At 39.3% G+C, this 22,950-nt stretch overlaps 2 protein-coding genes across 8 annotated transcripts in view; one reads left to right on the top strand and one right to left on the bottom strand.

The window, feature by feature from the left end:
• The window catches only part of LOC109933509 (endoplasmic reticulum aminopeptidase 1), a 263,565-nt gene that overhangs the window by 98,104 nt on the left and 142,511 nt on the right, over positions 1-22,950 (bottom strand). The gene's annotated exons all lie outside the window — the stretch shown is intronic.
• Positions 1-22,950, top strand: part of cast (calpastatin) — a 242,450-nt gene that overhangs the window by 159,192 nt on the left and 60,308 nt on the right. For all 6 annotated transcript variants that reach the window (XM_048595061.1, XM_048595063.1, XM_048595062.1 and 3 more), the window contains 10 exons: positions 5,027-5,134; positions 7,100-7,174; positions 11,256-11,357; positions 13,411-13,506; positions 14,498-14,548; positions 17,584-17,709; positions 19,694-19,744; positions 20,840-20,929; positions 21,720-21,815; positions 22,219-22,281. In XM_048595061.1, coding sequence (XP_048451018.1) covers positions 5,027-5,134; positions 7,100-7,174; positions 11,256-11,357; positions 13,411-13,506; positions 14,498-14,548; positions 17,584-17,709; positions 19,694-19,744; positions 20,840-20,929; positions 21,720-21,815; positions 22,219-22,281 — 858 coding nt within the window. The remainder of the gene's footprint in view (positions 1-5,026; positions 5,135-7,099; positions 7,175-11,255; positions 11,358-13,410; positions 13,507-14,497; positions 14,549-17,583; positions 17,710-19,693; positions 19,745-20,839; positions 20,930-21,719; positions 21,816-22,218; positions 22,282-22,950) is intronic.

Below are 22,950 nucleotides of genomic sequence, written 5' to 3'. Positions count from 1 at the left end.
ACAATTTCACAAATCAAGTTACCCTCCTGTATGGCAGATTGCAACATATTCTCAAGTCAGACTCATACCTGTCCAACATAGGTCATCAAAGAAGCCAAACTCTCTCTCATACCTACAAAGGCGAGATACCTACAAAGGCGAGATACCTACTTCGTATAAAACAGGAATTAACAACCCACCATGAGATTGCAGCCTTGTTTACAGTGGGGAAACAGGCCACAGCTTACACACAAAATGTAAGGCTACTTCTTTATCTCTTGTTCACTTAACTTTATTTCTTATTTACTACTTTGTACTGAGAAGAACTGTAATGTTGAACTTTTAACTTATTTCTTTATTTTTCTACTTTTTACCTAAGATTTTGTACCTTGTACCTAAGATGGCAACGTGAATGGGTACATTGTAAACTTTTCACTGTAGTTCTGTATTCCTGCACTTGAGTACATGTGACAATAAAACTTAATTCTAATTCTACTTCTGCTTCAAATACAACGAATGAGACAAGACCACTATTGTCAAATGGTCATTTTAGTCAACCTGCTCAGATCTGCAGGATTTGAAACCAAATTGCCTAGCTAACTTTTATTAAGTATGTTAAACTTCATAATCACCATACCCAATAGTCCAAATTTAGACTTATCCCACCCATCACACAAAGGTATGTACAATACATCAGAGGATATAGAGATCTGCCAACACCACACCATCCCCCAAGTTAACATTTTTGTCATCATGGGAACATAAAAACAAGAGTAGGTCATTCAGCCTATTGAACCTGCCCCACCTGTCAGTACATTCATGGCTGATCATACATTTAAATGCCTTTTCCCCACCCTGCTCTATCCCATAAGCCTGTAAACCACAGATAATCAGAAATCTATCAATCTTTACCTTAAACATTAGTTTTCATTCTGTTCTGCAAACTAATGAAGATTCAACTGCTTCGCAATTCGTGATCACTTAGTACATGTGACCACCCACTATTCGAGGGTTAAGTTATATTAGATTATTAAAATACATTAACTAAAAGAGTAAACAATGCTGCAGGCATTCTGTGAGGGGGCTAAGAACGCCCTGCAGAAAGATTAAATTTTTGATTCAACACATCATGTTGCCAATTCCCGTTGGGTGTTTTCCTGCGGCTTTCATTGTATGACCGACCTCCTTCCTCCAAACATCTCCCCTCATTAATTAGTGTTTGTGCCCCACCTCCTACCACAGCAGTTTTCTATTGATATAATAAATAAGCAAGCCTGTTCAAAATAAATGAAAAATTTACACAGTCTGATTATGCCAAAACTTGAAGGAATGACAAACAGCAAAGATGATATAAATCACTTGCAACAAAACATATAGTGTTATGGGTAAACTCCGAATTTACCTTTAATTTAGCTACTTATTAAGAAATCTCACAGACAATCAAGTGCTGAAACAATAAATCAAACTTTACTGCAAGTAAGCAAATATATGCCTGTAAGCCAATTTGGCTATTACCTGATTAATGGTGAAATCTAGCCAGGACATCAACCAACAGCATTCTGTCTCTGAAAGCTTCCATGGTTTGGTCCTTCTGCAGCATTGTTCTTTGAATTTCCACCGTTGAGTTGATGTGGTGGTCGTCTCTTATACAGATTTTCGTCCTTCAGTCCCCGAAGTGATATGTTGATGATTTCTTTGAGTCTTTCATCTAAATTACTGCAAGACTGCAGCTGGCTCCCTTATCAAAAGTAATTACTTTGTTTCTTGTTACATTTGGCATTGGCTATCTGTTCAAAGACGCAGCTTTTCTGCGGTTAACTCCTTAAATTCTTCTGTAGAGCATTCAGTTGTCCTTGTGGCAATTAAGCATCCAGTTTATCAAGCAGGTGTCAAAGCAGTTTTGTCTGTGTAGTCTGTCCAAGACATGGCTAATTGCTTGAGGCTGTATAATAGCTTGTCTTTGTTCCTTAACAGTTTATTCCAGACAAAGTTATTGCTGTGTGTAATAGTTCAAGTTTTGTTGATTTGTTTAGTCCATGAACAGTTATTAAAGTTCTAGTCTATATTATCACAATAGGATAACAATGGACAAGAAAGTAGACAGCCGGATAAGAGGTGATGTATTTTTGTAGAAGGATAGAGAGAGGCAATATAGACTTAATGGCACAACTTGTACAGGGGCAGAAGGACCTAGGAGTGCATCTTTGAAGATAATAGAATGTATTGAGAGAATGGTTGATAAAACATTGGAGTCTTGGGTTTCAGAAATAGAGGCATTAAGTGCAAAAGCATGAGGTTTTGCTGAACCTTTACAAAAGCTCTGATTAGACTTCAATTAACATTTGCTTCCAGTTCAGGTGACCACACATGAGGAAGGATGTGAGGATCCTTAAGAGAAGATGCAGGAAAGATTTATCAAAATAGTTCCAAGATGAAGGACTTTTAGGTAAAGACTAGATTGGATCAGAGGAGAGTAAGGAGACATGCGATAGGGGCATACAAGATGAGAGTTGGGTTTGGATAAGGTAGGCAAGATAAAGTTGCTCCAATGAGCTTTTAGTACCAGGACTGGGATGCACAGATTTAAAGAGATGTGGGGGAGCATGCAGAATATTTTTACATAGCAGGTGGTAATGATATAGAACTCACTGTCCTTGAGGGTGGCAGAAACAGAAATAAGTCAATGATTTTAAAAAGACATTGTATGGGCATTTGAAGGAAGTAAGCCTGCAGGGCTGTGGTATCTGAGTGGAAGATTAGGACTGATTGCTCTCTGGGCTGTCAGTATGGACTTGATGGACTGATTGGCCTCCTCCTGTGCCATAAATGATTCAATGACCCTGATATTGATGGGGCTTGATGTGCAGAATTTCTGCCATTTTTAACTAGAATGATACAGAAGTTTCATTCTGTTAAAGAGTTATTATACCCTTTTGAATAAGCTCCATGAAATATGATGGTTAAGAATTGATGTGTTCGGAAAAGTTGACGTTTGAAGTCTGTTGGTGAGCACCTAAGGATTAACATTTAAAATATGTTGACTCCTTCACTGTCAAGAAAAGGAGCTGTAATTTTAAGCTCGCCCTAAATGAAGTCTAAGACTACTCTTCAATTATAAACTACTTTACAGCAGAAAAATCCTACTTATGCAAGATCAATCAGAAAATGGTCTTCCATACATTGAGCATAAGAACAGGTGATACATTTTTTGGGAGAGTCTATTGTTTTCATTAGTCACAGACACTACCAGAATTATAGAAAATGGCACTATACACCCTTACAAACTCCCGGTAATGTGTTGTATAAAGAATCCTAATAACAACGCCTACACTATGTCCAATTGTGTTTTCTTCCACAACTGTAACAGAGATTGCTGACTTAACATGTTCATTTCTGTTTTCATGAAATCATTTTTAAAAAAGGTCAAAGGAGATTTTTTTTACACCGAATTCTGTGTTAACTTGAAATGCCCAGCCATTGGAAAATATTTAGAAGTGCTATTGACATCAATATTGAACATTGATCAAAAAATTGGTTTGCATTGGTTTGCATCATTCCAGTACTTTCAGTTCTACATGTGCTGTTTCAGGTCCATAATGGTGTGTACACCTTACACTCACATTTTTGGCACAGTTTTGATAGGCAGTTACCTAGCATATATAGCATTTAAACATTTGGCGCAATCACTCCTGCCTCCTCCCATCTTTTCTCATCTAAATCTGTCATCATGAAATTCTCACCCTGCTCCATCAAATGTTTATCTAGCTTATCCTTAAATGTATTTGTTGTTCATCTCATCACTGAGTTCCACTTTCACCATTCTTTACAGGAAGAAGTTTCTGCAAAATTCCCTATTAGGTTTCTGTCATATACGATGGCCCCTATTTAGTTTCCTTACCACAAATGATAACATGGTCGTCTTTTCTTATCTATCAAAAGCTTTCATAATTTTAAAGACCTTTATTAAATAACCTTCTTTTTTTCAAAGAGAAAGTGATGTGTCTGGAAGAACTAAATAGGATATTAACCTAAACAAGTTGTCAATGTCCTTGTTTAAAGAGCGATGGACTCCCAACTGGAGAACCTAGATAATATTCATTAATCTAGCTTGAAAGGAATCATGTGCAGAGATGTTCTAAGCTATGGTTAGTTTACTGCTGCTGAAAATGCATTGATCTGGAGGGGTGAGCTATAAGGCCTCTGCAAGCAGCCAGCATACATCAGAAACTGCAGCTGGACGGAATCTCCTATTTCTTGACCATTGACTAGTATTTCAAATAGGACCACTTTGGCTTGTATGCTTAGAGATCTGGCTACTTGTGTGTAGAGCTATATAGCATCTGTGGTGTTGAATCAGACTTTTGACTCCCACTGATGCTTCTCATCTTTCTCACCATGGCTGAGGTGTGGGCAGTTCTCAAGATAATTTCGTTCTTTCTTTTTTGGCTTTAAATGTCTACTTCTGTTTATGTGTAGCAGGTGAATTAGTAGACAGTGTTACAGACTGATTCCAAAGGGGATGAAAGAAAACAGTCCCGCCAGTTTCTCGGGTTAGGAATTCAACATGATGCCTTCCATCTCATTTTCATCTGTTGAAAGTCCTGGAGAGAGCAAAATGGCTCTAAACATGTCTTCAAGAATTTTTTCAGGGAAGTTGAAGATAATAATGAACATTAAAAGTAAAGAAGGCAGCTTGGGAGAATTGTCTAAATGTTTGGGTGGAGGGGAAAAGCAATAAGGATTGAAATTTAATTCAACCACCACACAAAGGAAGAAATATGAATTTCATCAATAGCTGAGGGTGAAATTGAAAAGACGATCTGAGAGCCATAGCATTTTCAGCAGCTGATTTTAAACTCAATTCAAGAAATCAGACGGAGCATACTACAGGTTGTCCATCTACGTTCACCTATTTTTGTTTACTACTTCCTAAGACAAATTTCAGTTGGTTTGATGGAAAGAGAACTTTTTTCTCTGGTCATTTTTACAGCATATTTGTTACATGCTTCTGCTTTTTTAATGCTGTTTTTCGGAATTGCTTCATCAGGACAAGTCCGCATCTAGCCATTCAACAAAACCAACTGGAGCCACTGGAGGGAAACAGCAACAACCACAAAGCACAATGGGCCTGGGATGGAGCAGGTCTGCCCCAGTGGTAAGTTATATCAAAACTGACATTTTAACTGGGATTTAAAGAAGTCAAAAAAAAGATTACATGAGCCATGTTTTGCAAACACTGAATAACCTTGAAAAACTGGTTCTTGAGGAGAAATTGTTTAGCTTAACATATTGTCAGTGATTTTTTGGGTCACTGCCACCCTATTCATACTTGTAATTTGAGAAGCCTATCATGACCAAAATACTGCATGACGATGCAGTAAGACCTGGACAATATCCAGGTTTGGGCTAGCAAGTAACATTTGTGCCACACAAATGCCAGGCAATGACCATCTCCAACAAGAGAAAATCTAACCAAATTAACATTCAAAGGAGTTACCATCCCTGAATCCCCTACTATCAACATCCTGGGAGTTTTTATGGCTGGAAATTAAACTAAACTAACCAAATAAATACAATGGCCACAACAGCAGGTCAGAGGCAAGGAAGCCTGCAACTGGTAACTGACCACCTGACTCTCCAGAGCTGCCCACCATCTATAAAGCACAAGTCAAGTTTGTGATGGAATGTTCTCCACTTGCCTTGATCAGTGCAGCTCCAACAACACTCAGAAAGCTTGTCTGGAACAAAGTAGCCCTCTAGATTGGTGTCACATGCACAAACATCCACTTCCACTGCCTCTGACACTCAGCAGCAATGTGTACCATCTACAAGATGCACTACACAAATTCACCAAGGCTCCTTAGATCGCACCTTCCAAACCCACAACCGCTTCTATCTAGAAGGACAAAAACAGCAGGTGCATGGCAACGTGATCACCTGCAAGCTTGTCTCCAAGCCAATCATCTTCCTGACTTGGAAATATATCACCGTTCCTTCAGTATTACTGGCTCAGAATCCTGGAACTACTGCTGTAATGTCATTGTGGGTCTACCTGCAGTACATGGACTGCAGTGGATCAAGAAGGCAGCCCACTACCATCTTCTCAAGTGCAGCAAGTGAGGAGCAAGAAAGGCTGACCCAGCCAGCAATGCCCACATTCCACGAATGGGAAGAAAGGATTGGAAGTGCTGACTTAATGCTGCATTTTTGTGTTTGTTTTCATCTAGGCACCCAGAGGTTCTCCCAGAAATAGCTTGGGCATGTTAATGTCTGGCAATCAGAGCCAAGATCCAATACTCTTTCTTGGCATACTGCCAAGGTCATTGCCAGTTCATGTTCCTATCACAAATCATGGCTGATAGAAGATGAGAGGTAATCATTGCCAGGCAGTACTTAAAGGGATCTTCTGCTGCCCTGGGCTGTGGAAAGCACTGGGGGACAATTTGCTTGCATTTCACTCCGTTTTTTTCGACTTGAATGTTTTCACGGTTCATGAAACACCTATGGAACATTTTGAACTCAAACCTTTTGAGATTTATTTCTTTATGACAGCCTTCTACAAATTGCTTTGTGGTCAGAGGAGCAACTGTAATATTTGATTTATTATTGTCACATGTACCTAAGTACAGTGAAAAGTTTTGTTTTGCACGCAGTATAGGCAGATCATAACATACAAACAGAGCAAGGAATACAAATAGGAACAACCAAAATCACTAAAAGGAGGCTTGTAAGAGTTTTTGTCTTCCTATCAGATGTTATACACCCCAGTTAACATAGCAGTAGGTCTCTGAGGTGCTAACTGTCAATGGTGGTGACTGCAGATGATCCTTAAGGACAACATTGAGCAGCTGTAGCCGGAGAAAGCATTTCATCATATGCTATTTTTCTCAGTGAAGTGCTTTCTGTGTCATGCCACTTCTTGCTGTTTTGCCAAGCTGGAATTACCCTGCAACTGACAGAAGAGTAGGGGAGTGAACAAGTGGTAACTCTTTCAAAGAATCAACTCATGTACAATGGGGTAAATGTGTGCAGCTGTGAGCTGCAGGACTCAGTGCTCTCAGTATACAGTTTCGGAAGGGTGAGATCTAAGTATTGAAAATTGTTTCTTCATTATCTAAAGGATACAAAGGAAAAGTCTCCCACAAAATCCATGCCAGAAGCTTCAGTTCACAAGACTACAGAGCCAAAGCTTCAGGTAGGAATGGACTTTATGACCACATGTCATTATATATATTTTTGTTTAATTTAGAGATTAAAAAAAACTTGCATTGCTCTTCAAAATTAGCTTTACAATGAAGTAAATTAAATTTATTGCATTTCAAAATGTTTGACTGCAACTCTATTTCTTAAAGTTGCCCATATTTGACTGTTTGACTAGTTGCTGCATGTTTTAAGGTATAGACTGGAAATAATAATGAATTCTTACTCAACTATTCATTTGAATCTTGTGACTAATATCACATGTTCTGGACTGTTTTAGAATTACATATACAAGCTAGCCATTGATATAAAAATATTACTGGAAGTCTGATTGGAAACTAAATGACAAATCAGGAATAGTGACAATTCATTGTTAGACCATTTGATCCGTCAGCAGAATTTTTTTGCAACTGGAGGGAAAATGCTGTTGACTGATATTTCTACTAAACCTGTGCTCGGGGGAGTACAACACCTGGGGTATCTGTAAACTGATTAAACCATTTTCACTAGTCAAACAGTCTTTGAACTAAATTAGTCAGTAGTCTTGTGATTCCCAGCCTGATCGCTCGAGGATTATTTTAATAAATTTTGTTTGTTAAGGAAGTAAAAATTAGCATGGAAAAGTAATCTATTTAATTAGATAAAACATCTCTATAATCATTGTCTATTTTACTTAAGAATGCTTAATTAATATGAAAATTAACAAAGATCTTGCAGAAGTAATTAATGATGTTTAAAATAACCACATTAAGGATAACTGTCACAGTTATTTTTTGCCGAGTTTTATAAAATGGCGTACAATAAGTACAATAGTGTTACAGAGCATAGATGAAAAATTGAACTAGTCTTTAATTTAGCTGTCTGTACATATTCACTGGTGACCTACATCAAAGTAGTATAAAGATCTGTTTATTGCATGAAATGTGGTGTAGGATATAAATCAGAAAGTATCAAATATATTGGTGATTTTAAGGTATATGTACCTCAACTTGACTGCTTCATAAAATATAATTAGCCAAGGTTGAGAGCTTTAGTATTGTTCAAAATTATTAAAAGTTTTGATAGAGTCTGTTTCTACTGGCTGGAGAGTTGGTAGTCAGAGGACACAGGTTTAAGATAATAGACAGAAGAACCCAAAATGGACATTTCAAGACTCTCGTGATTGTATTGCTCCAGAATGCATGGCCTGAAACGGAGATTTTCGGTAGTAACTCTCAAACAAAAGAGAGTCTAATCATTGCCCTTTGGCATTCAATGATGTTACCATCATTGAATTCTGCTCAGTATCAACATCTTGGGGGGTACCATTGACCAGAAGCTAAACTAGACAGGCCATGTAAATGCTGTGGCTACAAGAGCAGATCAGAAGTTAGTAATCTTGCAGTGAGTAACTCACCTCCTGACTCAAAGACTGTCCACCATCTACGAGACACAAGTCAGGACTGTGATGAAATACTTGCCTGGATGAGTGTAGCTTCAACAGCACTCAAAAAATCTTGATGCCATCTAGCCCAAAGCAGCCTGTGTGACTGGCACCACATCCGCAAATGTTCACTCCTTTCTCACTGATGCACAGTAGCAGTGGTTGGTTACCAGCTATTGGATGCATTGCAGAAATTCACCAGAAATCCTTAGACAGCACCTTCCAAACCCAAAAACACTACCGTCTGGGAACACTACAAGTTGCAAGTTCCCCTCCGAGCCACTTGGTATCCTTCTTTGGAATCACATTGGCATTCCTTCATTGACAGTGGGTGAAAATCTTGGAAAACTTTCCCTAACAGCACTGTGCGCCCAGCCACAGCAAATGGACTGGAGCAGTTTGAAAAGCAGCTCATAACCACCTTCCGAGGAGCAAATAGGGATGGGTAATAAATGCTGGCCTTGCCAGTGACACCCTTCTCCTATGATTTAATTTTTTAAAAAGCTGGAGGTTCGGACAAATTGTGTAGTTCTTTCAAATAGTCTTTGCGAGAGTGATAGATTGAATGGCCTTCTTCCTTTCCATCAGCATCATTTAAATCTGGAGTTACTGTTTTTACTTGTGAATAAGTATCTGCATATCGCATCTCCAGCAAACACAATTATGGACTGGTGACTGTCTAATTTTAGTCTAATCCCTCATTGAACACTAAGCAATCATATCGCAGAGTTACAGAATATGCCAACAGTATGCCTTTCAAAGAAGATTTACTATCAAGGCATTTAGAAGATGAAGGCAAACTGTAAGTAAGGTAACCAAGATGATTGATAAGGAGGTGCTCACCTTAAAAGCAACCTTTATTAAGTCTTTGGAAAGTTGTAGTATTGACTGGAAGAAAACAAGAATTGCATCTCTAGAAGAATAATTGGAGGTTAAAGTAATTTCATATTTCTCCTACCAGATGAACTGATACAATTAATAATCAAAACATCAGTCTGAAAAAGATATTTCACATTAAAATGTTGTCAAAAAGTGTTGTTTTGAGATGAAATGTGAGATCAGAAGTTCAACATAACGTGCTTCTAAGTTCTTGGACGAAAAGAAGGGAACAAGACGTGGATCTTGAAGCTGCCATATTGAATGAGAACAGGCTGCCTCAATGATAGCATAAAATTTAAAGCCATTGGTTAGGATTTGCAAACTAGTTAATGTAATTGATATTGTTGTAGTTCCAATTGTAAGTATTATTCAATAAAGCAGGAATAATTACCCTGCACATTTATATGCAATAGATGTTGGCAGACTGGAAAACATGTTTAATTTCAGCTGCTAGTTTTTGGCTGTTCATTTTACAATTTGGCCTCGTCAAAATTCAGATCATCAACAGTGGTGAGCAGGAAGTTTTTGTTGGCTTGGTTTCTGCTCTTTACATCCACATATTTTCTAATCTCTTGCTGCAATCATTTGTTGATCTTAGAGCATTTATGTTTGTTTTGAAGTTAAGGTTTCATAGTATTTTTGCTGGCAGTGAGTTGTTTCCAAATGACAGTGGTTCCTTACTTTTATTTCATCTTAACTGCTGTGAAAAACACAAGAGGCTGAATGTCAAGAACCCCGTTCTTTTGCTGGAATGGAGGGATGGGGTGTCACTCCAGGCTAAAACCTTTTGAGCACTAATTTAGAAAAGTACTGCAAGTGCTGAAAATCTGAAAAACAGAAAATTCTGGAAATACTCAACAGGTCAGGCAGCATCTGTAGAGAGATTGTATTTTGAGCTGTGGGTCAGACATATTTAAAGTTGTCCCCATGAAGTCAAAGTCTTGCCATCTCCAATTCCCTGGGATGCTGACCTGTCACTTAAGTCAAAAGCCTTCTGTTCTCCATTAGCTAGCTTCACAATTCATGGTAGTAGATCTCCCTTTCCTTTATTTTGTGCTTGTTCTCCTGAAGTGCAGCATGACAGACCTATGTGTGGAAAGCATGTATGCACCCAAAGATTGCATTCAGTGAGGGTAATAATCAGGCAGGTGAGTCAGGAGTGATATGGGCATGTATTTGAGGACATGTGATAATAATTAGGTGACCTGGTTGTGGTTAAAACACAAAACATAAAGATTGAACTAGCTGTTAGCGTGGTTGAAGATTGGGTGTACTGTGAAGTCCAGTTAAGTGATATGATAAATGCTGCTGAAACTTAGGATTGTGTGAAGAGTGATTTAATGGAGTATGCTTGTAATTGTCAGTGGGTGCGAACTCTTTAATTTAAATAACTATGAAAAGTGATTGCAAATAATGATACTTGTTGATTTGGGAAAGTAAGAAGCTTCCGAGCAGAAGAAATTGTTGAAGTGCAACTTTCTGTAACATAATCACATCAACATAGACCGTTTCTAATTCCATAGGAGAAGAAGTAGGCTGCTCAAGGCTGTTGTAACATTCAATTAGATGTTAGGTGTATATTCCAATTCCCTGCTTTGGTTCCCTATCAACCAAGATCTGAATCAGGTAAATGTTCAGCTGAAATGTCTGTACTGCATGATATTTTTATGCAATATGTGATGTTTGTTTTTACATATGTGCCCAAGTGTTCTCTAGGTACATTGTAACTAAGAACAGTATTAAAACTGAAATGTGTTCATTTTGTCTTTGAAAGGATAAAAAACCCATGTTGAGTGCTGTGGACCAGCTTGTGGACACACTTCCATCACAAGGACCAGATCCTTCTATTCCTAAATATACTGGGCCGGAGGTTAAGGTACACAGGAAATCTTATTGTGATGTATTAAATCTAAGAATAAGAATTCTCTTGATTGTATCATATAAACACAAAAGAATGATAGATGTCACTCAATTTATATAGCATTCAGCATGCATCCTGTAATGCTCCCAGCCACTGAGGTAGTTTTGAAGTATGGTTACTGATACCTACCTAAATATGGCAATTATTTCATGATACAAAATTTAAATAATAGACTGGGATCTTTTACATCCACAGATGTAGGCAGTTGATATGTTAGTTTAACATCTAAGAGATTTGTTTTGGAAGTTAAAGTGACTGATATTAATACCTAGAGAGGTTAAAAGATAGAAAGCAAAGAGTAAGATACTAGCCTTATTAAGCTTTAAGCATAGTGCTAGAGACTTTGCACTCTGATGAATCACCAAAGAGCACAGTGGTGTTTACTCACTTTTTATTTTTTACATGTATGAATAGGAGAAAGAGGTTTTTTATGATAAGCAGAATGTGGTTAGTGATGTTTCCAGGAATCTATGGACCTCGTTTGTTTTCCATTTATGTAAATTATTTGGACATAATCGTAAATAAATGTAAAAATGTTGCTACCTACACTAAAATAAAGGACAGGACAAATTATGAGGAATAATGCACAAGGTTTGTGAAGTAGGGAGCTACAGTTCAATGAAGAGAAACTGAAGTAGTAAACTTTGAGAAAACAATCGGTAAGTTGAACTATATGCTAAAGAGTAAAAGTCATATTCCAAGAATCAGTAAGCAGGAAAATGTGAGATTCCAGATGAAGGAGAAAGGGACTAAGGAGATGGGAGTTGAAGTTCAGAGTACAACCCAGGTCCACTAGATTCCTAAAACAAATAAAAACAGAAACTGCCGAAGAGACTCAGCAGGTTTGACAGCGTTTGTGGAGAGTAAAACAGAAATTCGAGTCCAGTGACCCTTTTTCAGAACATTAACTTTGTTTTCTCTTCACCATTGCTGCTAGACCTACTGAGCTTCTCCAGCTGTTTCTGGTTTTGTTTGTTTCAGGCCTCCAGTATGTAAGTTCTTTGTTTAACTTGACTAGATTCCTATCTATTTAGTCTTCCCCCAAACCATGTGATGTTTTACAGGGATAAGGGAGATGTTGGATGGCAGTTTAATGCCTTGCCCTGCCTTTGCTGATATTTTCCCCATGGCGGGCCAGGGACGAGCCATGCGACAAGTCTGGCAGCTTTAGATGTTCAGATTTGAGTCAACAGTCTCTCATCCCACTCACTAGGAGAACTAACTCCAGAACTGTTGCACCCCTGGAATCACAGGAGCGGTCACAGACGGTGCTGGGACTGCACAGTTTCTACCTGTACAATTGTTTGTGGCTCTCCAAGAAGGGACTTGGGAGACTTGTGTGAAATTGCTGTGGGGCAGCCATTGGGATCGTGGATGTGCTCTGCTCCTTGACTTCTTAATGGGAGTGATAGGGAACTGAGACACTCCCTAAAATTCAGCCCGATATCTGCATATTCTAAGTGAGGAGCACAGGACAGTACCCCTTCTTCCCTATGTATTGTACAATTCTATGATTAAAACTGTATGAAGAAGACTGGCAAAAATTTGTACAGACATCACTGAAGTCACGTTTTCATTGCAAGTGAATCATTTTTGATGCTGCATTGATGCTTATACAGATTTATCCTGATCTTGAGTGTTCAGTTGAACCTGAAAACTATGATAATAAAAGCAAAGTACTCCAGAAGCTGATTTTAAAAAAGCAATAGTGTTGGAAAAACTCAGTAGATATGGCAGTATCAGTGGAGACTCAGAGTTAAAATTTTGAGTCCAAAATGACCATTCATCGGATGTGACTGATTCTGAAGAAGGGTAACTTTGAACTTGAAATATTAGCTCTGTTTCTCCCTCCACAGAATACTGCTAGACATTTTGAATTTCTCCAGCATTTTCAGGAGGCTGTCATTACAGATTAATCCCACCAGTCATCAAAGTGCCATAAATAAATATTGAACCTTAATATTTATGTAATTTAGATATATTTTTTGCGTTTTTGTTTTATTGGCAGGAATCCAGTGATTCCAAGAAAAAGGCTGAGCGTGTTGGAGAAACAGAAGAATCAATACCTCCTGAGTACAGATTTACAGAGCCATCTGATCCCAAGGTTCAGTCAGTCAATAATAATTCGAATCCACTTTTACTGTCATGATACAGGGACAACTCTGAGCTCGAAAACCTATGAGAAGTTAAAGTGTACTTCCTTTGCCATGCTTTTCCTTCCTTTAAAATTGCTGAACGAGAAATGATTGACATTGTTGGCAGAGGTGGCTTTATGCCACAGATGTGATCTCCGAACTTATCCCTAATTTGACAGTACAGAGGATCTCAGTTGTAAACCCCTTCTGCAAAGAAGAAATTTCAACATCTTTTAAATATAACTAGTATTATTTTTGACATCAAACTTCTGTACAACGGTCTGTTGCAAATAAAAGATTCCACAATAATGATGCAACAATTGAAATTGACTTGAAATTCAGGGTGGCATGGTGGCTCAGTGGTTAGCACTGCTGCCTCACAGCACCAGGGACCCGGGTTCAATTCCACTCTCGGGCAACTGTCTGTGCGGAGTTTGCACGTTCTCCCCGTGTCTGCGTGGGTTTCCTCTGGGTGCTCCGGTTTCCTGCCACAGTCCAAAGCTATGCAGGTTAGATGGAGTGGCCATGCTAAATTGCCCGTAGCGTTCAGGGATGTGTAGATTAGTAGGGTGAAAGGGGGATGGGTCTGGGTGGGAAGTCTGAAGGTTGGTGTGAACTTGTTGGGCTGAAGGGCCTGTTTCCACACTGTAGGGATTCTATGAAATTATAGGTCACCATGGTTGTAAGGAGAATTATGAAGAAAACTGAAATCAATACACAATAACACAATCTGTTGATTTAATCTAGCTAAACTGGTATAGTGAATATTGTGATATTTAACAATATTTTGGTTTTTGATTACTGAGATCTACATTGGTATGTGTGCAATATATGCAAATTGAATTAGTAATACCAATTTATTGCATTGTATTTATCCTGCTGCTGTACAGGTTTCCCTAAATTTAAAATAATTCTGATATGCCTTAGAAGAATTTTACAACAATTTTCTCTTTACAACAGGATCAAGGTAAAAAGGGTCCTTCACCCACACATCCAGAAACAAAGCCAAAGGTAACGGAGCAATGAAAGCTTAATTTTGTTTTAAAAGGAGCATTTGGTTTTCTGCAGCTAAACTGTTGAAAAGAATAACTATTTAACTCAATCACATCCTATTTTAGGGCTCAATTGATTGAGTATAGAGTAGATTCAAAACAAAGTTCACATATCTACTTTCAGTACAGTCACGGATTCTTTAAAATTCATTTTGAATTTCTGGGAATGCATTCCTTAAGTAAATAATTCCTTTATTATGTTAAGAAGAGATTCACATGTATGTTCAACAGCAGCACCTCATTCATAGTGGCACTTATTGGTAGGTATTGGCACTTCAGTTTTCTTCCAGTATTAACTTATCACGACGTGGTGTGTGAAAATGTACTGAAGGGATGAATACCATATACACGTGTGTAAAAGTCGAATTTTTAGACTTTTTTAAAGTTAAATTTATGATGTCGACTATTACATGGATATCACTTTAGAGGGACTGAAATTCAGTGTTACAGGGGAACTGAGCTCAGCTGAGCTGCACACAAAGGATGATTGTTACCTGACACTGACCTGATGCGTCTTAAACTTTCGCGCCAAATTCTTTCATTTCCCTATGTTTTCTCTCGTCTGCTGTTGTTTTAGTTTTTCAGACTAACATTTTAAGCTTTTATTTCTGATTTTAAAAAAAAATTATCACACATTTGACTCTCAATCCATCTCACTGATCATTGTAGCCGTGAGAAATTGTCAGCAGTTGCTCATTCAATCGAATCCTGCATGAAGGAAGGACCGAATCAGGGATACGGTAATTATAGTGAAGTAAATGCAGTTCTGAGGAAGGGTCACCAGACCTGAAACGTTAACTCTGTTTTCTCCTGCACAGATGCTGCCAGATCTGCTGAGCTTTTCCAGCAACTTTGTTTTTGTTCCTGTTGTTGTAAATGCATATAGGTCTATCTTACATAGGAAATGTGTTAAACTTAAGAAACTTAAGAAATCTGTAGGCTACAAAACATTTAATAGCATGAAAAAGAGAGATTCATTTCCCCATCACAATATTTATGTACAGGGTAATACCTTCACTCACAAAATGTTGATCTGTTATCTGTGAAGAACTAGGGTCAATTTTTACACAAGGTATATGGAAAATTCCAGATTTTTTGGCCAAAAATAGGGGTTTGACTTTTACATGAGATCGACTTTTACTCAAGTATATATGGTATATGAACCCTGCTTCTTATAGTGCAAGGAAAGTATGGGTCTACATGGGAATGAGGAATGTTAAGAATAAAAAAATTATATTTGGGCCAATCAATAACTAAAGCACCAATACACCTCTTACTTTTATCATTTGTGTTTTTAACTGCTCAAATTAAGAAGAACTTTTAAATTGTCAAGTTCACCTGGACAATCTCTGATACCTCTCTCTCCTTCCTGGACCTCTGTCTCCATCTCTGGTGATTGCCTCGAAACCGATATCTATTTCAAGCCCACCGACTCCCACAGCTACCTGGACTACACCTCCTCTCACCCACCTTCCTGCAAGAATGCACTCCCCTACTCCCAATTCCTCCGCCGCGTCTGCTCCCAATGTGGGGAATTCCATTCCCAAACATCCCAGGTGTTGTCTTATTTCAAGGACCGCACCTTCCCCCCTTCAGTGGTCAAAAATGCTCTCAACTGCATCTCTTGCGTTTCCCGCGCCTCTGTCCTCACATCCCCTCCTCACAACAAAAACAAAGACAGAATCTCCCTTGTCCTCACGTATCATTCCACTAACCTTCGGATTCAACGTTTCATTCTCTGCCACACCTGCAATCTGACCCCACAACCAAGGATATATTTCCCTCCCCACCCTGATCTGCCTTCCAGAGGGACCGCTCTTGTCTGCTCCACACACTCCAATAGCCCCACCACCCCGGCACCTTTCCCTGCAACCGCAGGAAGTGCTATACCTGCCCCTACGCCTCCACCTCCACCCTCACCTCCACCCAAGGAACCCAGAAAGCCTTCCACATTAGACAGAGGTTCACCTGCACATCCCCCAACGTGGTCTACTGCATCTGCTGCTCCCAATGTGGCCTCCTCTACGTCGGTGAGACCAAGCGAAGGCTCAGAGACCACTTTGTAGAGCACCTGTGCTCTGTTCGCGACAAACGGCAACACTTTCTAGTTACAAATCATTTCAATACCCCCTCCCACTCCCTGGGTGACATATCTCCTCCAGTGTCACAATGACACCACCCAGAAACTGGAGTAGCAGCACATCATATTCTGCCTTGGGAGCCTACAACCCAATGCTCTCAATGTGGACTTTACCAGTTTCAAAATCTCCCCACCCCCGGCCTCATCCCATGATCAAACCTCTCTCTCATCCCCACCTCCTTGACCTGACACAACCTGTCCATCTTCTCTCCCTCCTATCTGCTCCTCCCACCTCACTGACCAATCCCCACCACTCCCTACCTGCACTAACCTATCACCATCCCACCTAACTTCCCCAGCCCCACCCCTCCACTCTATTTATTTCTGAGCTCCCTACCCCTTCCCCATTTCTGAAGAAGGGTCCTGACCCAACACGTCAGCTTTCCTGTTCCTCTGATACTGCCTGGCCTGCTGTGTTCCTCCAGCTCCACACTGTGTTATCTCTGACTCCAGCATCAGCAGTTCTTACTATCTCTGTTGAACTGTCGTGTAGGTTTGGTGTGTGTGCTTGTTTTCAAAACGTATTTGGAATCCATAGCTTGCATGCAGCTATATTAGGGCACAGACTATTATTAAAAGTAGTCGTGGGTTTTGCAAAAGTCTTTATCTTGTCTCAGTAGTGCTTGCCGTTTCCAGTCAACTTGGAAACTGTCCATCACTCTTGCGCAACCTACTAGCTGTTGTGAAGTGCCGTTGACAGAGGTCACCCAGAAAACTAAAGGCAATTACTGCTGGTGGTATTGGTATTTTATCTTGTGCTGCAATATTGAGGGTTGAGGCAAACCTTGATATCTGCATGCTTAAAATATCTTTTGAGGTGAACTAACTACATATTTATTGTATTGTCATTACAGGGTATATCTGAAGGTGACGCCCTGGATTCTCTGTCAGCAGACTTTGGCCTCGGCTCTGCAGCTCCGATTTCAAAATGTTCAGCTGCAACCTCTCATTCTGTAGCTCCACCGCCTGTGCTGAAGGAGGTATGGCAACAATCTCCAACTGTTAGCTTCTGTAACAGAATTAAAGTTAGGAAGGTAGAATTGTATGCGAGTTCTCAAAACTGCCTTCTATATTTGGTTTTCCAATCTGATATGCTGTGAACCATATCTCTCACTTGTACAGACCCATGCACAGTGTTTGCTTTTATTCATAATCAGCAGTCTTTCTTAGTTTAAACTTTCTTTCTCTTTATCTTAAAGAGGAGCAGGAACCCTGCTCTTATGTGCCATGCAAATACATCAACCCTACTACAACACCAGAGGTAAAGGTGTGGGAACACTACCTCAAGGTTGTGTTCTAGGCCCAACCATCTTCAACTGCTTTAACAATGACATTCCCTCCATCGTAATTTGATTGCACAATGTTCATTGCCACTCATGACTTCTCAGATACTGAAGCAATCTATATTGAAATGCAGCAAGCCTTGGACAATATCCAGGTTTGGACTGACAAGGGACAAGTGACATTCACACCACTCAAATGCCACGCAGTGAACGTCTGCTACAAGTGAGAATCTAACCATCATCTCTTTACATTCAATGGCTTTACCATCACTGAATCTCCTACTATTAAGGGATTAAATGAGCAGGCCAGAGGTTAGGAAATTTGCAGTGAGTAGCTCACCTCCTGACTCCCCAAAGTCTGTCCACCATCTACAAGGCACAAGTCAGGATAGAATATTTCTCAGTCCAAATCCACAGACATCCACTCCCTCCACAACTGATACTCAGTAGTAGCAATGTGGACCATCTACAAGATGCACTGCACAAATTTACCAAGGTTTCTTAGACAACACCTTCCAAACACCTGACTACTTCCATCTGGAAGGACAAGGGCAGCAGATACATGCGAACACAACCAGGTATAAATTCTCCTCCAAGCCACTCATCACCATGAATATATCCCTGTTCCTTCCAAGTCAATGGGTCAAAATTCTTGAGGGTTCTCCCTAGCAGCAATGTGAGTCTACCTGCAGAACATAAACTGCAGTGGTTCAAGAAGACAGCTCACCACCATCATTTGAAGCACAGCTAGGGATAGAGAATAAGTGCTGGACCTGCTAGTGACACCTATGTGCAATGAGTGAATAAATAAAAGCATGGAGTTCTGGGAACAATGGGCACAGATTTGGAAGATTACCACGCATTCAAGAACTGTAGTGGAAAGGGAGGTTGAAGACGGTGAGGTGTTTGCAATGACTTTTGAGTCCAGGATTGTTCTTTTGAGGAGATGGATGGTGATGGTAGATTAAAGAGAGAGAACACCTGAGCTGTTAACAATATAGGCTAAGGTGAAGATAAAGTAAGGAAAGTGGGTGGCCAGTAGTTCAGTGGGAATAAGGTTGAATTAGCTGGAGATGGATTTCATGGATAAAGTGAACTTAGAGAGTGCATGCAGGGTTTTAGTAAAGAAACTAGACTAAGACGCATATTCCGGGCAAGGGCTGAAGAGCATTTTGATACAAATAGGCTGTTGACAATTTTAGAGGCAGTGATTGGATGATCTTGATCTTGGAAATGAAGAAGTTCATAAACGCTTTGCATTTTCTGTTGGAAATGAGGGTGGAGAGGAGAGGGGTTTAAGAAGTTGGTTTGCAATAGAGAAAAGAAAAAGGGTCATCTTGGCATTCCAGGATGATCCAAGAATGATGAGAAGTTTTGACAGATGGGAGCAGGAACCAATAGCTTTCATGTGGGCCAGCCACATTTGGGGATGAATGACACTCGGTGTTCATTTAAGTCTGCAAGGGAGCAGAGGAGGAGGCCAGAGCAGGGGAAGAGCTGAGGTGAGAGAATAATAGTTTTTGGGACTAGGGAATTAAAAGTGGAAGATCTGGTTGAATAAATTGGTCACTGCAAAAATATTGTGGTGGACAGAACTAAAGGCTACACGGTAGAGATTCTGAAAGGACAGTTGTAAGTTAATTGGGGAGAAACTAAAAACCGAACGTTCTTTCTTGCACAGGCACCTTCAAAAGCTTCATCGGCTGTGTCGGCAAGTAAAAGTGCTACAAAGGTAAGTGAGAAATCATAAGATGTGAAATGTATAAATTCTGCAAACCATGAATCTTTGAGATTTCGGGTACCTCTGGCAAAATAATGACCATGATAGATCAGCATCACTTCAGCTTGGCAACCACGTCTTTTGAACGGTTACACTGATCAGTTAATCCAACACCAGTTCAAAACTACATCAGCAAATGTTTGACAACACAAGTCCTGGTGTACAGACCTCTTGTTGTCATTGTATATTCTTTTCTTCTCCATAACTGTAGCAATTACTTGTGAGGATTGGTGAATTAGTAACATGGGCTCTTTATTTGAAGGTAAGACTAAGTACAGAGAATGTTCACTGGAATTCTCTATACAGCACATCTGACTCTTGCTACTGTTGCATCAGGCTGCCGAACAAATTACAGGACTAATACATTGTATCCTATTGAGGTGGGTAGTGATGGACAGTAGTTTAAGATCTACATCCTTAAAAGGTGTAGGCACATCCTATCGCAACAGCCATCACATTCCTGTACTCCAGTGAGACCTGAATTGTCTGAGTGACCCTTAATAGCACTAGAGTAATATCACCACGTTCTTCACATTCAAAGGAAGAACTGTTGAACGAAATTTCAAAGTCTGTTTTGAAGCCAGCTCCATACATATTCAGGCAAAATTCCAGCATTGTGCTTCTCCCCATTTTATTCACAAAAACAGCTTTAAAATTCACCAAACCCGTGACTGTCAAAACAAAATTCTTCATTATTCTCCTTCACATTTTCCAGGGTTGAGCTCCCATCTGGAGTAGGTAGTTGAAAAATGTGTGAAGTACAGTTGTTTAAGATAACAAGGTGTAGAGCTGGATGAACACAGCAGGCCAAGCAGCATCAGGGGAGCAGGAAAGCTGACGTTTCGGGCCTAGACCTTTCTTCAGAAGTACTCCAGTAAGACCTGAATTGCCTGAGTGACCCTTAATAGCACTAGAGTAATATCACCACGTTCTTCATATTCAAAGGAAGAACTGTTTAGTTGCTTTCAGTAACATTTTTCACCACTGTCAAGATATATTTCCATTCAGCTTTATCACAAATTGAAAAAGTGTATTTTGTTTGTAAAGGGTGAAGATCCATTTGACCTGCTCGCAGGAACACTTCCATCAGAAGCACCAGATGATTCAGGTCCAAAATATACTGGTCCTGAGGTGAAGGTAGAAATAAAGTTTGTCTCCTGATAATCTTAATCACTTAGTACTTATAGAATAGATCAACAGATGATGTTATGTTAGAGCTAAATATATATCTATGCATATGAAAATATTCTGTTGGCAGCATTGCCCTTACCCAAGTCCAACAATAATACTAATGGTACCATGTGCTATACTTAGTTCCTCTATTTGTGATCCGATTGCACATTTTAATAAATAACCAAGCCTGTTACTTCTCCTTGCTCAAGGTATGATTAAATAACTTTCCTGATCCTCCTACATCAATAACTACATGAATGTATAATGCCCCTAATGTTGAAAAATATCTGAAGTACTTCAAGACATTTTTGTCTGCCTTTGCTTGGTTTTCTGACTAAAACTACCGTCAAGCTTTAAGATATGAACCTAAAGGCAATAATCACTAATAATGGAGAAAGTGATTTAGAATATCTGTCTGATGGGTCATTAGAGGTTGAGTTTGTGTAAATGAACCAATTCTTTTGACAGATTAGGCTGTGATGGTATTCTTCCCATATACTTCTGACATGTACAATCCCAATCCCTCTGATGTATGCATTAAACTGGTTTTATGCAAATTTAGCTTAAATAGCATGCAACTGCATGTGGAGCATCCTTCATGTATTTTCATTATCAATCTTGCTCTCCACATTTGCAGTCAGCTTTTTCAAAGTTTTGATTCACTTAATTCCATTTATCATTTTGTTGAAGCACGAAGTATGGATATTGAAGCTTAATGTTTGAATTTTAATTTTGAATAATTGTTCATTTTCAGGAATCAGATGTTACTAAGAAGAAAGCTGAGCGAGTGGGAGAAACTGAAGGATCTATACCCCCTGATTACAGATTTAAAGAACAACCTGATCCTAAGGTTTGGTTCAAAGTTTGAGTCAAGCCAACATTATTTCAATCAATTTGTGTTTTAATGAATGAACATTGAAAAACATTTCTACAATAGACTGACATTAAAATAGATAATTTATTTTGCAGTAGTAGAAATCAAATTAAAGATATTAAAGCTTGCAAGAAATCTGACAGAATTACAAAATAAAATTTACCCAATTAATCAAAATCACCATTACACACTTGTTTGGTTAGTCCTGCTGTGTGGTAGCTAAGTGCCTTTCAGGTCAACTTATTGATTATTTGTAGTTCACACTGACATTATGTGACAATGGGCTGTGGAATGCTGAAGCATTTCTGTATATTTGTCTTGCAGTTTTACCAGTTGCTTTCATTCTTTATAATTAAATAAAGTTTGTTTCTTGTATCAGGGCAAAGATAAAGTGGCCTCTTCCTCCACTGGTCCAGGAGTAAAACCACAGGAAAAAGAGAAGGTGAACTGTTTTTTTTCTTGTATGAGCATTTTGTTCCTTTCAGTGGAACTTTGTAGGGCAGCATTTGACACGGTCACATGGCACAGCTTGTTAATGGTATTGGTTGAAGTTGAATTGTATTGGTAAGGTAATGGCAATGTTGGGACCACTAAAGATATTTCAGTAAGAAAAACAAATTTTTGAAGAAATTCAGCAGGTCTGGCAGCATTTGTGGGAAGAAAGCAGAGTTAATAGTTTGAGTCCAATTACTCCTCATCAGAACTGTTAGCAATGAGGAGAGGATGGTATTTATGCAGAAGACAAGGTAGAGGAGGGGTGGTGAAGGAGAGAGATGAGCACAAAGGTGAAGATGGAGCCCAGAAAGAAAGAGATATGAAACAAGTAGGTAAACAAGGAGATTATGGATAGTAGGCTAGGACAGAAGAAAAGCTGGACTGAATAAATGATAAGAGCTCAGAACGGGGGGAAAAAGGGTGAGCTGTACTGAATGCAACCCATATAATGTGATAGTAGGTGTAAGAGTAGGTGAGAATGGGTTAGTGCACAAAAAGCAAACCATGTCATAACAGAGATAACAAGGCGTAGAGCTGGATGAACACAGCAGGCCAAGCAGCATCAGAGGAGCAGGAAGGCTGACGTTTCGGGCCTAGACCCTTCTTCAGAAATGGC

The sequence above is a fragment of the Rhincodon typus genome, chromosome 3, assembly GCF_021869965.1.
Source record: "Rhincodon typus isolate 14 chromosome 3, sRhiTyp1.1, whole genome shotgun sequence".
NCBI classification, from domain to species: Eukaryota; Metazoa; Chordata; class Chondrichthyes; order Orectolobiformes; family Rhincodontidae; genus Rhincodon; species Rhincodon typus.
This window is presented reverse-complemented; position numbering and strand designations above follow the sequence as displayed.